At 42.2% G+C, this 14,524-nt stretch overlaps 1 protein-coding gene across 2 annotated transcripts in view; it reads left to right on the forward strand.

Moving 5' to 3' along the window:
- Window positions 1–980: 980 nt before the first annotated feature.
- Window positions 981–14,524, forward strand: part of LEMD3 (LEM domain containing 3) — a 68,307-nt gene continuing 54,763 nt past the window's right edge. For both annotated transcript variants that reach the window (XM_070494329.1, XM_014838589.3), the window contains exon 1: window positions 981–2,544. In XM_070494329.1, the coding sequence (XP_070350430.1) occupies window positions 1,023–2,544 (1,522 nt within the window). In that variant the 5' untranslated portion in view covers window positions 981–1,022. The remainder of the gene's footprint in view (window positions 2,545–14,524) is intronic.

Here is a 14,524-nt window from a genome sequence, read left to right on the forward strand (position 1 = left end):
AGCTGCGAATAATAGAAGGGAGGCTCCTCTGCTCATGGAGCTTACAGTTCAAAGCAATGAGACAATAAATAATTAAATACTATAATTGAAAAAATACATAAAAGAGGAGGATTGGCACGGATGTTCGCTCCAGACCAACCATCCTCACCAAAAAATTAAATTAAATTAAATTAAAAATGCATACAAATAATCATTAAATAAATAAATATAGGTTGGAAAGGTGCTAAGAAGGAAATCAGCAGGATGGTGTGTTGTCTTTTTTTTTTTTTCACAGAAAGAAGCAAATAAGGCTCTTTCACCTACAGAAATGACTTACCGACGTCATCAGATTTTAAAAGGGGGAAAAATGATAATATCTTACAACCAATTAAGGAATGAATAGCCATTCGTCTTGAAGAAAATTGTGTCGGGACTGGTCTGCCCCGTATCTTATCTTTTCCTCGGAATGGAAGAGCAGAGGCTTCTCAAAAAGAGCAGCGAGAGAAGCTCACTTTTTTTTTTTTAAGTCAAGCGGAAAGACAGAGTGTAAAGAGAGAGCCAGCAGCCAGACAGGGAAACTGCCACTCCAGTCTGGCCCTCCGGGATTCTTTAGTCTCGCTGGGCTCCCTCGGCAGCGGGAACCTGGATGGAGAGAAAACGAACACCGTGAACTTCAGGGCAGATTTCCTCTCGGTTATCACTGCCCGGTGGCAGGAGCCCGGGAAGAAGAGGTCAAGGTGTGGTTCGGCAGGAGGCAGCTCCGGGGACGGCGCCGGGCAGGCAGGGCACGGCGGACGCCGCGCGCGAAGGCTACAGGCCGGCGGGGCCGCGCCCGCCCCCAGGTGAGCGCGCGCCCGGCCTCAGGTGAGCGCGCGGCCAGCCCCCGCCCAGGTGGCCCTTTCCCGCTCAGGTGAGCTCCGCCCGCGCCTCCCATTGGCCGAGGCGCCCGGCGCCGCGAGCGCGACGCAACCGGTCTAGTTCAGGGTCTAGGGCGGCGCGTCACTTCCGGTAGCGCGGAGCTTGTAAAACACCCTGGAGAGAAAATGGCGGCGGCAGCGGCTTCGGCGCCTCAGCAGCTCTCGGATGAGGAGCTTTTCTCTCAGCTCCGCCGTTACGGCCTGTCTCCGGGCCCCGTGACGGAGAGCACCCGCCCGGTCTACCTCAAGAAGCTGAAGAAGCTTCGCGAGGAGGAGCAGCAGCAGCACCGGCCCGGCGGCCGCGGCAGCAAGACGCGGAACAGCAATAACAATAACACGGCCGCCGCCACGGGCGCCGCCGCGGGACCGGCGGGGGCGGCGGCGGGGCTGGGGGGCCGGCCGGCGCCCGGCGACCTCTCCTCCCTGCGGACGGCGGGCGGCCTGGGCCGGAGCGCGGCCGCGGGCCCGGAGAGCCCCCTGGGAGGGCTCGGGGCCGCCGCGGCCGCCCCCACGGCCGGCAGCAAAGTGCTGCTGGGCTTCAGCTCGGACGAGTCGGACGCGGAGGCCAGTCCCCGGGACCAGGCCGGCGGCGGCGGCGGCAGGAGAGACCGGGCTCCGCTCCAGCCCCGCGCGCTCAGGCCGCCGGCGGCGCCTCTGGCCGCCGGCGAGGGGACCCACAGCACCCCGGCCGAGCGGAGGAAGCCGCACTCGTGGTGGGGGGCGCGGCGGCCGGCGGCGCCCGAGACCCCGGCGGGGAGGGACGGGGCCGCGGAGGGCGAGGGCGGGGCGGGAGAGGACGGCGGGGACCGCGACCCCGAGGCCGAGCAGCCGCCGTGGGCCAGCCGCGCCGTGAACGGCAGCCGGCTTCTCCCCTACAGCTGCCGGGAGAACTACTCGGACTCGGAGGAGGAAGACGACGCCGACGTGGCCTCCGCCAGGCAGGTGCTGAAGGACGACCCCCTGTCCCGGCCGCGGCCCCGGCGGGGCCACAGCAAGCCCCTGTCCCCGCCGCCCGCCCGAGCCGCCGGCGGCCGCGCCGAGCCCTCGGCTCCGGGCGGGGGAGGCGTCGCGCTGAGTGACAGGGCGGCGGCGGCCGGCGGTCTAGACAGGGGCCGCGGCCTCGAGGAGGCGGCGGCGGCGGCGGCGGAGCAGGGAGGGGGGTGCGAGCCGCTGGACGCCGGCCTCGTGCCTCGGTTCCGTGTCACCGCCAAGAAGCTGGCCCCGCTCCTGCCCCCGCCGGCGGCGGACGCGGACCCCGCCTCGGATCCCTCCACGGGCTCCCTCCTGAAGACCAACAATCACGTCGGCGGGGGGGCGTTCGGCGCGGACGCCCCCAGGATCTTCCCCAACAGCCTTCCGCCCGGTGCGGCGGCGGCCGCCTCGAGCTCGCTCAGGATCAATCACGCCAATCACACGGGCGCCAATCACACCTACCTGAAAAACGCGTACGGCAAGCCGAAGCTGTCGGAGCCCGAGGAGGAGCTGCTCCAGCAGTTCAAGCGCGAGGAGGTGTCCCCGACCGGGGGCTTCAGCGCCCACTACCTGTCGATGTTCCTCTTGACTGCTGCCTGCTTGTTCTTCCTCATCCTGGGACTGACTTACCTGGGAATGAGAGGGACAGGAGTGGCCGAGGATGGAGGACTCAGCAGTAAGTATGACGCCGGGGGTAAGGTAACAAAGGCAGGCGGGGGAGGGCTCTGCTCCAGGCGCTGGGCGTCGTACGGGCGGCGACTTGTGTCTGCAAGGCCGTGTGAAAGTGGTGAAACGCGGCAGATGGAGTGTGTTTGTGTCATCTTCCCTTAAGATAGGACGTTATTACCATCGTCAGAATGACAGTGCCATGGCTGGTTTTTAAAGATTTTGTGTATGATGTCTTGGGAAATTCAAAACGTCTTGTAAAAGAACAAACTATTACCAGCCTGTTAGTAAAATGCATTTATGTGTGTGGCTTCAATTTTCTTGTAGCTTTAAATAACTGTATGGGCAGATGCCAATTACTCAACAGTCTTGAAGTATTTTGATTGTTAGGGGGTATTGTAAATGCAGTGTTTTTTCAAATTGGCTTGTGCTTCTAAGAGGAAATGTAAGATCTCTTGAAATTCCGGTTAAATATTTTATAGTAGTAAGTTTCGGTGTAGGTAGTTCTGTAATTTCTTCAAAGTGAATGAATATAGAAAGTAGGAAGGCACGCTTGTAAACTGGTTTCCCAACCCAAAGCGCCTCCCTTCCCACTGGTGAGAAAAGTAGTTGGGCAGCGCAGGAATTTGCAGGCAGAATTACCTGGATTGGTTTCCAGGCCCTGCCATTTACTGGCTAAATGCCCCTAGGCAGGTGTGGCCGTTCATTCATTAGGCCAGCGTCATCCATGGGGAGCTTTCAGGATACAGCAGTGATAGCTCAGAGGATCTCTGTCCTTGAGCCCGAGAGGAAGATGAATACAGATCATTTATGTTCCATGAAGGGAACAAGGATGGGGTAATGGGTGTACGCTCCCTTAGAGATGGTGAGAGTTGGTACGGTTTGAGGTGAGACCTGAAGCAGGAGGAGATGGCCTTGCAGGGAGACGGGAGAGCATTCTGGGCAGAGATCGGAGGAGGAAAGGCCGTGAATTGAGCAGGAGCCTTGTTGGTTAGAGTGGTTAGAGCACCTTGAGCAGGGGGAGTGACAGAGTTGGAGCTTCCCTTTCCTCCTGCGTAAGATGATGCCTCTGACGATTGAAGAGAGAAAGTAAATGTAGCGCGTGATGGACTGCTGAGTGCATAACTTCGCATTGTGAAGTCCCTCTCCCCACTCCCCCTGAAACTTCCTACCCTTTTCACCCAACTTGAATTCACTGGCTCATGATTTGTATTTATATAATTGGCTTACTGTTATTAGCTTTACCTCAAAATAGTGAATGATACAGTTAGCAGACTTAGCTAAAGAGTAGGAGTCAAAATAGTGTAAGTTTTGATTTGGCTATAACCAATTCTAAGATAGTCAAATAATAGATTATTACTATATTAATTAGAGGGGTTAAAGAGGACTGAAATCCAGCACTCACTTTAATTGGTACCCTGGGAGCAAGAGTGATATATTGTGTCCTGCTCCAGATATTTGGGGAAAAAAAGAAGTAAGGTCACACCAGAAGTTACTGGTCAAGTTCACATAACTTAAGTGACGTTGCCTATCAGCAGTACCTGTCTACATCTGTTTGTTTCTCTAACATCACCAACTCTGACCTGGCCCTTTTCTAAGAGCCAAGCGCTTTACACACGTTATCTCAGTGACTCTTCCAGCCACTCACGGAGGCAGATGGTGTTACCCTCATTTCACAGATGAGAACACTGAGGCTCAAGGAAGTTAAGAAATGTACCCACAGTTGAACAGCTAGTGAGTGATAGGTCTAAGATATGGTTTTGATCTTTTTCAGCTATGGAGCCCATATTCTTAACACTGCTTTAGGTGTTGTTTGTAGAGAGCTTTCTAAATAAGAGGGTAATTTTATTGGATTAAGAAAAATAATTGAATATTTGATAGGATTTCCTACAGAATTACTGATGAGCACAATTCTCAAAGGGACTCACTTCTCACTGTGAAGATGCACGACGAATGTTTTCTTAGGTACTAAAATTTCAAATGGAATAACAAGGGATAGGACTGCTAGGATTTAGGTAACCCCCCTTACCTCCACCAATGTGGAAGGAAGGAAATTATAAAGCAGTTTGCATTTTAATCAGTGGTAAATATGAGGTAGCCTGGGTGATGGAAAGAGCAGTGGCTTAGAGGTAGAGGTTCTGGGTCTAGGACTTGTGAAAGTGACCTTAGTCAAGTTCCTTAACCTCTGAGCCTTTCTCATATATTAAGTGGGAATAATAATTTCTGCTGTCTGTGGGGTTGTTGTGAGGATCAAATGAGATAGTTTGTTAAACATAAAACGGTATTATTCAAAAGTTTAGATAAAATTTGTTGTATTCGTGGTAAACTACAGTATATATGTAAAGAGAAGTAGTTAAGTAGTTTCTGTAAGTGATATTTAATAATGTATTTCTTACCTGTTCAACATTTAATTTGTACTGAAGTTCATTAAATACACATTGTAGAGATTGATACAGAAATTTGAATCAAACTGTAATGGGTTCTTAAGTGTATTATAGATTCCACTTATTGTATACCCTGCCTGCCAGTTCGCTTAGTCTACGCACCCAGTGGGGAATTGTTTTCACTCCCTGGGTTTCTGTATTCCAGATCCTTTGTCATGTTATAATGGTTAACTGATGCTTAACCATAGGGTTCATTGGTCAAATAGTGTGCTTAAGGAAATAGTTTTACTTTGAGTAATAATTTCACCAGGAGATTGTAGGTTGCATATGAGAGTAAGCTTTTGTCAGTTATCACTTAAATTATGTGTAACATATAACCTTTTAAATAGTTCTTAATCATTTGATCTTTGAAAAGTTTTCATCAGTATCCTACTTTTATTAATTAAATTAAGCAGTCTCTGCTTTCTCATCTCTAAAACTAGGGGATTGGTTAGATGCTCTCTAAGTTCTTTCCAGCTCTAAGGTTTAAGAGTCTAACTTTGAACTGCCCTACCAAACAACTCAAGGGTCAGCCTGCAGTCAGATTAGATCATGACAACCCACGAGAAGAAAATAAAGAGGCAGAATGATTACCTATCTTAGGTTCGTATGATCATTATTTAAAAATTGTTTTTCAATAACAAGAGACACTTCTTGTAGAAAATTTGAATAGAGATCTATGAAGCATAAAATGAATGGATATTGTCAACCTCTCCTAGTCTCACTCAACCCTGGTATAAATAAGTTCAAATAATAACTCCTTTCAGAACTTTATTAATGTTTTTCATGTAAATACTACATTCATGTATACGTGTGTGTGTACACATTTCATTCAACAATAGAGTGCCTACTGTGTGCCAAGCACTGTTTTGTTTTAATCAGTAGGGATGTGTGGTGAACAAGGCAGATGAAATCTCTCTTCTCATGGAGCTTACATGCTAGGGGGAAGATGGATGAGTAAACAAATAAGATTTCAGATAGAGGTAGTTGCTAATACAGGGTAATGCTGGTAACGTTGGGGTGCTGGGGTAGAGGAGTATGCAATATTACATAAAGGCTGGCAGGCCTCTCTAAGGAGGTGATGTTTAAATTGAGATCTGAATGGCTTGAAGGAACCAGCCATTGACAGTCAGGGAGAAGAGCATTCTATAGAGGCAGAAGAGACAGCAAGTGCAAAACCCCCCAGCTGAGGCAAGAACAAGCTGGCCTGTTGAAACATCGGAACAGAATGGCCAGTGTGACTGGGGCATAGTGGTGAGGGGGAGAATGGCCTATGATGAAGTCAGAAGTAGGCAGTGGCCAGGTCATAAAGGACCTAAAGGCCTTGAGGGCCCTGGAAAAGAGTCAAATTTTATTTTAAGTGACATCGTACTATACATGTTCTGCAGCTTGTTTTTTCACTTAATGTTATATCATGGGTGATGTTCCAAATACTAAGTTTAAGCAGAGGCATAATTTAAAAATATCACTCTTCACTGGTCCCTTTCTCATCCTGTAAAAATGCTAAAAATCTCTGTCATCCTGAAAATGTTCTTCAACCCTCTGTTCTCTCACTGTTACTCTCTTAGCCAAGATTAACATCTCTTTCCTCCTCTGCCATTCACTCAACCCCTGTCTAGTTGAGCTTTCTTTACCATCCATTCTTCTGTAACTTCTCTGCTTCAAGTCACCAGTTTCTCAATTGCCAAATCCAAGAGAGGCTTTAAAGTTCTTACCTTCACCTCTTTGATAGGTTCAATATATTGACAACTCCCTTCTTCATGAAATTCTCTCTTTCCAGATTTCTGAATCACCATCATCTACTAGTTTTCATTTACTTCTCTTTGCCCGTGTTTTAAATGTTGGGCTCTGGAGCTCTTGTCTTTGGCTCTATTTTGTAGTTTCCCTAGGCAGTTTCATTCACTCTCCTGGCTAATAACACCCAATCTTTTCACCTTAGATTTTCTCTCCTGAGTTCTAGACTTACCTGTTTGTTTATGAGACAATTTTTTCTGTTTTTGCATTTTTCAGAGGTACCAACACCATCTGTACTTATCAGCTTTCCTTACTTTCACCTTGTTTCTCCCCCTCTGTTCCCTGTTTTAGTTGATGGTACTTTCATCCACCCAGAGCTCAATCAAGCTAGAAACCTTGAATTTACCTAGATTGCTTCCTTTCCTTTATCTTCCTACCAAACCTCAAACCTCAGTCTAATTGGTTACCAAATCCTGTAGTTCTTCCTCCTACATATCTTTTGAATTAGTCTATTTCTCCATCACTGCTGCTCTACATTTCTTGTCTGAACTGTTTCAATAGCCTTCTAACAGGTGTCCCTGCTTCTAGGCTCTTGCTCCATTTTTCAGTGCTAGAGCAGTATTTCTAAAACACAAATGCAGTAATTCACTCTCTTGCTTAAAATTTCTCAGTGTCTTCCCATTATTTATTGGATAAAATCTAAACTCCTTGGTTAAACGTTCATAATCTGACTATCCTCCTTTTTATAGCTTCATTTCCTACCAGTCCCTCTTATCACACTTTACTTTCTGGAAAACTGGAACTTTCTGGAACACTACTTGGTGTTCACTGACTACATCATGAAATTTTGTGCCTTTTTGCCTTTGCACATATTGTTCTCCTCTTTCTCTCTATTAACTGCTATTCATTCTTAAAAGTGTCACCTCTGGACATCATCTCTGAGCACCAGTCCCCTTTATGCTAGAGTTTGGCCCATCGTTCTCTGGTTAAATAAGATCTTACACCGCCTTCATAGCATTTATTACACTGTATTATAGTTGCGTATGTCGACTGTGTCAGATAGATTACAGCTTCTTGAGGTAATGTTTCTATAGGAGAAACTGAATACACTGGTAAAGGGCACAGGCTTTTCACTCGGTTCTGAGTTTGAATCTCATTTCTCTCATATCTGCTCTGTGACTTTATTAGTATTCAGTTGCCTCATATTAAAAATGAAGATGAGGGGCTGGCCCCGTGGCCGAGTGGTTAAGTTCGCGCGCTCCGCTGCAGGCGGCCCAGTGTTTCATCGGTTCGAATCCTGGGCGCGGACATGGCACTGCTCGTCAGACCACGCTGAGGCAGCGTCCCACATGCCACAACTAGAGGAACCCACAACGAAGAATACACAACTATGTACCGGGGGGCTTTGGGGAGAAAAAGGAAAAAATAAAAAATCTTTAAAAAAAAAATAAAATAAAAATGAAGATGATAATCCTTTCCTCAGGGTGGCTTTAAGCATTAAGTGAGATAATACATGTATTTAGTGTTGTTGCCTAGCATATGGAAATTGCTTAGTAGACCGAAGTCAGATTAGTATCCTTGGCACAGCTTCATTCAGTACATATTTGTTGAACAAATGATCACATATCAGGTACCCAATATACATGCACTGAGTAACTCATCATCTAACTCAGTGATTGGTTACCTCCTCAGTACCTAACTTAATACTCAGTACTGGGAAGGACACAAAAGAAATCTCATTCCTGCAGAAGCCTCTGCTCCACTAATAATAGTCACTGGAAATGGTGATGTGATAAGTGCCACGCTTTTATAATGGGGGAAAATTCACTATCAGCTGGATCAGTCTCATATGATCAAAAGCCCTCATTCCAAATTTGGACTTTATTCTGTGGGATGAGCAATGGGAATCCATGGAGATTTTAAACTAGAGGACTATCATAATCAAATTGCTCTTTTACGAAGGATAAGCAGGTGGTGGTACAGGTGATCGAGTGACAGGATTGGAGAGAAGGAGTAGGGTAATAGGCACTAGAAGCAGACATGGAGTGATGAAAACCTGAAGGAGGTTGGGGATAGAGTAGGTTCTGGCATTGAGAATCCACTTGAGAAAGAAATATAATGCTTGGTGACTGTTTGGATACAGAGAATAAAAGAGAAGAGTCAGAGATTATTCTGTGGTCATGAGTGTGGATGAGTGAGAGAATAGTGACACCCTTGACAGGAATTAGAGATGTTGAAAAGGGATCTTGTTTGGGGAAAGGTAGTATAGAGAAAATAAGTTTAGGTGGGGCTTATTTTTTGAGTCGTTCAAGTAGAAATATTCTGTAGACTATTGTAGTTACATTATAGGATTAAAGATGAGAGACTTGGTGCTCAGTGTGAGTACTAGTACTGTTTACTAAAGGAATAGATAGCTTTATTTTTTTTTTTAAGATTGGCACCTGAGCTAACATCTGTTGCCAATCTTCTTTTTTTTTCCTCCTTTGCCCCAAAGCTCCCCAGTACATAGTTGCATATTCTACTTGTAGGTCCTTCTGGTTGTGCTTGTGGGATGCCGCCTCAACATGGCCTGATGAGCAGTGCCACGTCCGTGCACAGGATCTGAACTGGCAAACCCCTGGGCCTCTGAAGCAGAGCATGCAAACTTAACCACTTGGCCATGGGGCCAGCCCCGTAATAGATACCTTTTTAATATTTGTTTGTTCTTTTACAATGTGTTTTCTTTTTAAAAACGAGCCAAGCATTACAAAGGGTACCATAGTTTTTTTTAAAAAATAAAGTTTTACTTTTTCAAGTAATTAGACTAACCAAAAGGTCCAAAAGTTGGTATCCAAAAGAAATAGGAGTAAAGATTTTGAAATAGTTGCCCTCATTCTTGAACAATGAAAGCTAAGTGTTAGGTTTGAAGTTTTTTAAAGTTCACTACTTTGTTAGGGGAAAAAAAAGTTTTTTTCTAGACCTCTAGGAATATTCCTGGAACACCAGCAGTTTCCATATCCCAGTTTGATGATTTAAGAAATTAAAATCTACTTTGTGAAAATGTGTTTCATTTGAAAATTATCTCTAGAATAATTTAAAATAAAAGTTGTCAGAGTGAATTCCCCATGAGTATATCCACAGAGCCTCATTTGAGGAGACATTGGCATAGATGTTGGGGCTTGGGTTATTAAGGAGGCAGACCTGGGTTTGGATATTGGTCCTTTCACTTGTTAGCTTTTTTATTAAAGGCAAGTTGCTGAACCACTGTAAACCTTAATCTTCTCATCTGTAAAAGAGAGCTAAGTGAGGATTAAATGAAATAGTGCACGTCAAGTCCTTGGCTCAGTATATGACACAGTAATAATGATAATAGCAGCTAACCCTTCTGTAATAGTGTGTGTGACGCCCTGAGCTAAACAGTTATAATTGTTGTTTAATCTTAATGAGGCAGATATTATTACATTTTGTAGATAAAGAAACTGAGACAAGGAGAAGTTCGGTAACTTGCCCAGGGTCATGTAGCTAGCTAGTAAGTGCAGAGGCAGTATTTAGACTCAGATAGTGGCTCTTAGATTGCCTTTTATTATGTGTAAGCACATAAGGACTCTGTATATGTTCTCTACTATGACTATTATTCGGAAAATTATGAAAGAGATGGATGGGTGAAGCAGATGAGTGCATCAGATTCCAGAAGTGCCAGGAAGAATCTATGAAACAACAACTTTAGTACAAGAAAGTACAAATTTATACTCATTTAACAATTAGGAATCATGTGGAACTATTTATCCTTACTTAAGGTTTTAGTAATTATTGTTATGTAATAGGGGCAAGCTGCTATATTAATATAATACAAGCTAAAATATATAATATGTAAAACTATAAAATGTGATACTCTTTCTAATTTTTAAAAGATTTTCACAGTCTCAAAACTGATGGGGAAAGTGGTCCTCTGATTTGCATTACCACTTTAAAACTTATGTTTTCCATTGTTCATTTTCAAGATGTAAAGACCTTTAAGTATAGCACATTTGCTCTCCCTTTTAAGTAAACTTTGTATATATTTTCCCTATACTTATATTTAATAGGAATGAAACAGTCTACAATTTCAGGGATGCTTTAAAAAATTATTTTCATGAAATTCCTCAATAGTGTTGTGAAGTTTTTAAACTAACTTCTCCATGCTTATTAATTATTCTGTATTAACTTTACCTATCTGAAAAATATTTTATATAAATGAAAGGAACCTCATTGCAAGGAGATATTTATAACATCAGTGAAAAGAGATGTTTAATCTAGTTTATAAGTAGTTTAAAAATGAAGTATACCTTAAACTATTAGAAATCTCCAAAATATATGGTAAATATGTAGTAGTAACTTCTTTATGAAAATTATATTATTAGTGGTATATCTTTATTCTAATCCTGTATTTATTTATTATACACTAAATATTGCTATCATTTAATTTGGGAACCCAGCCCAATACTAATTGTGGAAATGGTTATAACAATTGTCTCATAACTTTAGATTTTGATGTTCATACTTAGAATTTATTTTTAACAGATATTAAGGTGAACCAGTAGCAGTATATTTGAGTAGTAACCTTTGCATTTTGCTGTTTTAATAATGCATGTTGATCTAATTAATGTTTTTTATTAAGAACACTGTCAAAAATAGTTTTTAAACAAGAGTTTACTGGGAAGGAAGTGTTTTAGTTTTAATATTTATTTGTTTATTTTATAGTTAAATTTTAAATTTTGACATCATTCTTTTGAAAATATATTTCTAAGGAAATTAGCTTTTTAAAAAGATGATGAAAATTTATACTAACAGAGGTAATAGATCTGTAATTCTATTTTCATACTATCATGTGAAATCCATCATGTATTACTTTTATGATGTCTTAATGTTTTTTTCTTTATTTCTAGACATATAGAGTTTAAAATTATGCCACTTATTTGGTGTGGGTAGTAGATTTATTGCTCTCTGCACATAGCTTTTTGCTTAAAATGTTTTTGCAAGATGCCTTCTGAATTCATCTTTATAGCTAACATTTAGAAATAAGGCTTGGGTGCAAAACTATGCAAGACTTTAGTTCAGCTGTTCTGAACTAATTGAGTGATATGTATGAATCAACAATTGCTTTCCTGCCCTGAGTGTGACATGTTGGAAAAAAAATCCTTTAAGGGAAATGGGCATTTTAACACATAGCAGGATATTAATTCAGTTTTGCAGTTAGAGACTCCTTTTATATGTATGTATGTACAAAAGGAATTTGCTGATAGTAGCTAATTTCTGAAAGCACTTTATACTGATAAAGGAAGCTTTTGCTCTGTAGGAATTCACTTAGGTATAATTTTTTAAACTTACATATAGAGATGGCATTGAAGTTAATTTGGAGGGGGGAAATCTTAATATCTATTTCTTTTAGTCCCTGGGCTGTGGCTTAGAACCTTGCTCGGTCTTATTAATGACTTCCTAGGTTTGTAAGGGTACCTCTCATGTATCATAAATGCTTCCTGGTTTGATTTAGTTCACTTGAAGAAACATTTCTTTTCTCCTATTTATTCATCCATTCACTCAGTCACTCATAAATTATTTCCTGAGCACCTACTCTGTGCCAAAGATGTGCTCTCTAGAACTCTAGGAGTGATTCTTCCACACACATACTGCCTCCCCTCCTGCCACGTTGTGGTGCCCTTCTCTTCTTTCTCCTAAATATTTATGCACTAGCCAGCCTTCAGAATTGAGAGTTGGTTACCGTGCAGCACTGTTTCAGATTTGTATATTGTGACCTGGAAAACATGACTTTAAAAATTAGTTTCTGCAATTTGAGTATGCCCTTTGGTAGAGTTTACCACAGTGTGTACTAGACGCAAAAGAAATAGTTTCATTTCTTGAAAGTTTTTCAGATAATTAAAAAAGTTAAAAAAGGAAGAGACATGACGAATGAATTTGCCAGAAATGAAAATGTTATCAATCTGAAATGTTTATGATTGTGGTTCAAGATGTTCTAGAAATATGCTTATGCTTATGACAAAGTTTTCTTTTTTTAAATGACTTCTCCAAATGTCTCTTCTTTTAGATTCTAAAGCCTTAAATGGTAAAAGCATTTATTGAGGACTTTCTGTGTGTGAGCACTTTAATTTTCGTGAGGGAAACTACTAATATTACCTTCATGAGAAAACTGATATATAGAGGGAATAAGGTTACAAGTGACTTGTCCAAGATCCCACAGCTACTAAGTTTTGGAGCCAGCATTTGAACCCATGATCTGACTTCAGGGTTCACAATCTTAACCACTAGGCAGCAATAGATTTTCTTATGCATCTTTTCTCACCTGCTAACTTTATTTGGGCAGGTGTCACTCCTAACCCCTGGGCCTTGGTTTTTGCATCTGTCAAATAGGGAATAGTAAAATCAGCTTTACTTCCAGCCAGTGAATTTTGTAGGAACTAAGGTGATGGTGTCTTTGGAAATGCTTTGGAGAAATTTGAAGTGATATATAGCTGTATATTTTTAATCCTGTAAGTTAGAATTTCCTAGCTACAGTAGACTAACTTAAGCAGCATGTGGTGAGCACTATAACATGTCCTGTCAGTAATGTTCGTAAGTAATAGACGAGTTGGTTAAATTTATAGTCCTTATCAGTATTTTTAAACCTTTCTCTCAAGCTGTCTGAGCAGATAAAAGGAATCATCTTTTTACATTGCCTAATTAGTGCCTTATTGCTAGGCACTGAAAAATAATGTTTTTATTTTTTGCAGTTATATTAATTTAAGAGGTTTTGAAGCACAATTTGAAACTAGATTTTAGCCTTGTTGACCACTAGAAGGTAGATCTGCTGTTAGGAAAGTCAGAGATGGGATACATTGCTTTAACTCAAAATATAGCAGTTAATTTGAGACAGAAAAACATTTCTTAGGGATGTGGGTGGGTCTTCGAGTAAGCTTCTGTTCACATTATCTGAAGAACAGACAGTGCAGGCAGCTGAAAGAGAAGGATGGGCCTGTCACATGCTGTTCTTAAGCTAGTTTGTAAGATACCCTGAGTACTATTATTGCTAAAATGGGAAAATGAGGTGTGTTCTTGTGAATAGGCAGTAGATTGAATGGGGATAATCAAGAGATTGGGAGATATAAAATAAAATGAATGTGATAAACAGGATATTAAAGTCATGCTGCTTAAATTATAAGGAATTTAAAATGCATTAGGATCTTCAGTCTCCTAGATAATTCGTATGAATCACATAATGAAATTTTGCATTTGAGACCATATCAAAGATGTAATTTGTTTAGACTAGACGTCTAATAGAAATATAATACAAGCCACATATGTAATTTTAATTTTTCTAGTAGCCACATTAAAATGTAAAAAGAAACAGGTGAAATCAATTTTAATAATAAATTTTATTTAATCCAGTACACAGTCCTGTGCCACATAATGTTTCAGTCAATGACAGACCGCATACACAAGGTTGGTCCTAGAGGATTAGTACCATATAGCCTTGGTGTGTAGTGGGCTGTACCATCTAGGTTTGGGTAAATATAATGATATTCACACAGTGACGAAATTGCCTAACAACGCATTTCGCAGAACATATTGCCATTGTTAAGCGATGCATGACTATGGCTAGAATATTATCATTTCAACATAATAATCAGTATAAAAATTAGTGAGATATTTTACATTCTTTTTTTCTACTAAGGCTTCCAGTGTGTACTTTATACTCATGGCGTCGTCCAGTTCAGACTGGCCACATCTGAAGTGCTCAGTAGCTGCATGTGGCTGGTGGTGCTGTATTGGATAGCACAGGTTTAGACTGCCCTGAATTGTGGTTATATTGTTGGTTTAATG

Source organism: Equus asinus, chromosome 22 (genome assembly GCF_041296235.1).
Source record: "Equus asinus isolate D_3611 breed Donkey chromosome 22, EquAss-T2T_v2, whole genome shotgun sequence".
Taxonomy (NCBI): domain Eukaryota; kingdom Metazoa; phylum Chordata; class Mammalia; order Perissodactyla; family Equidae; genus Equus; species Equus asinus.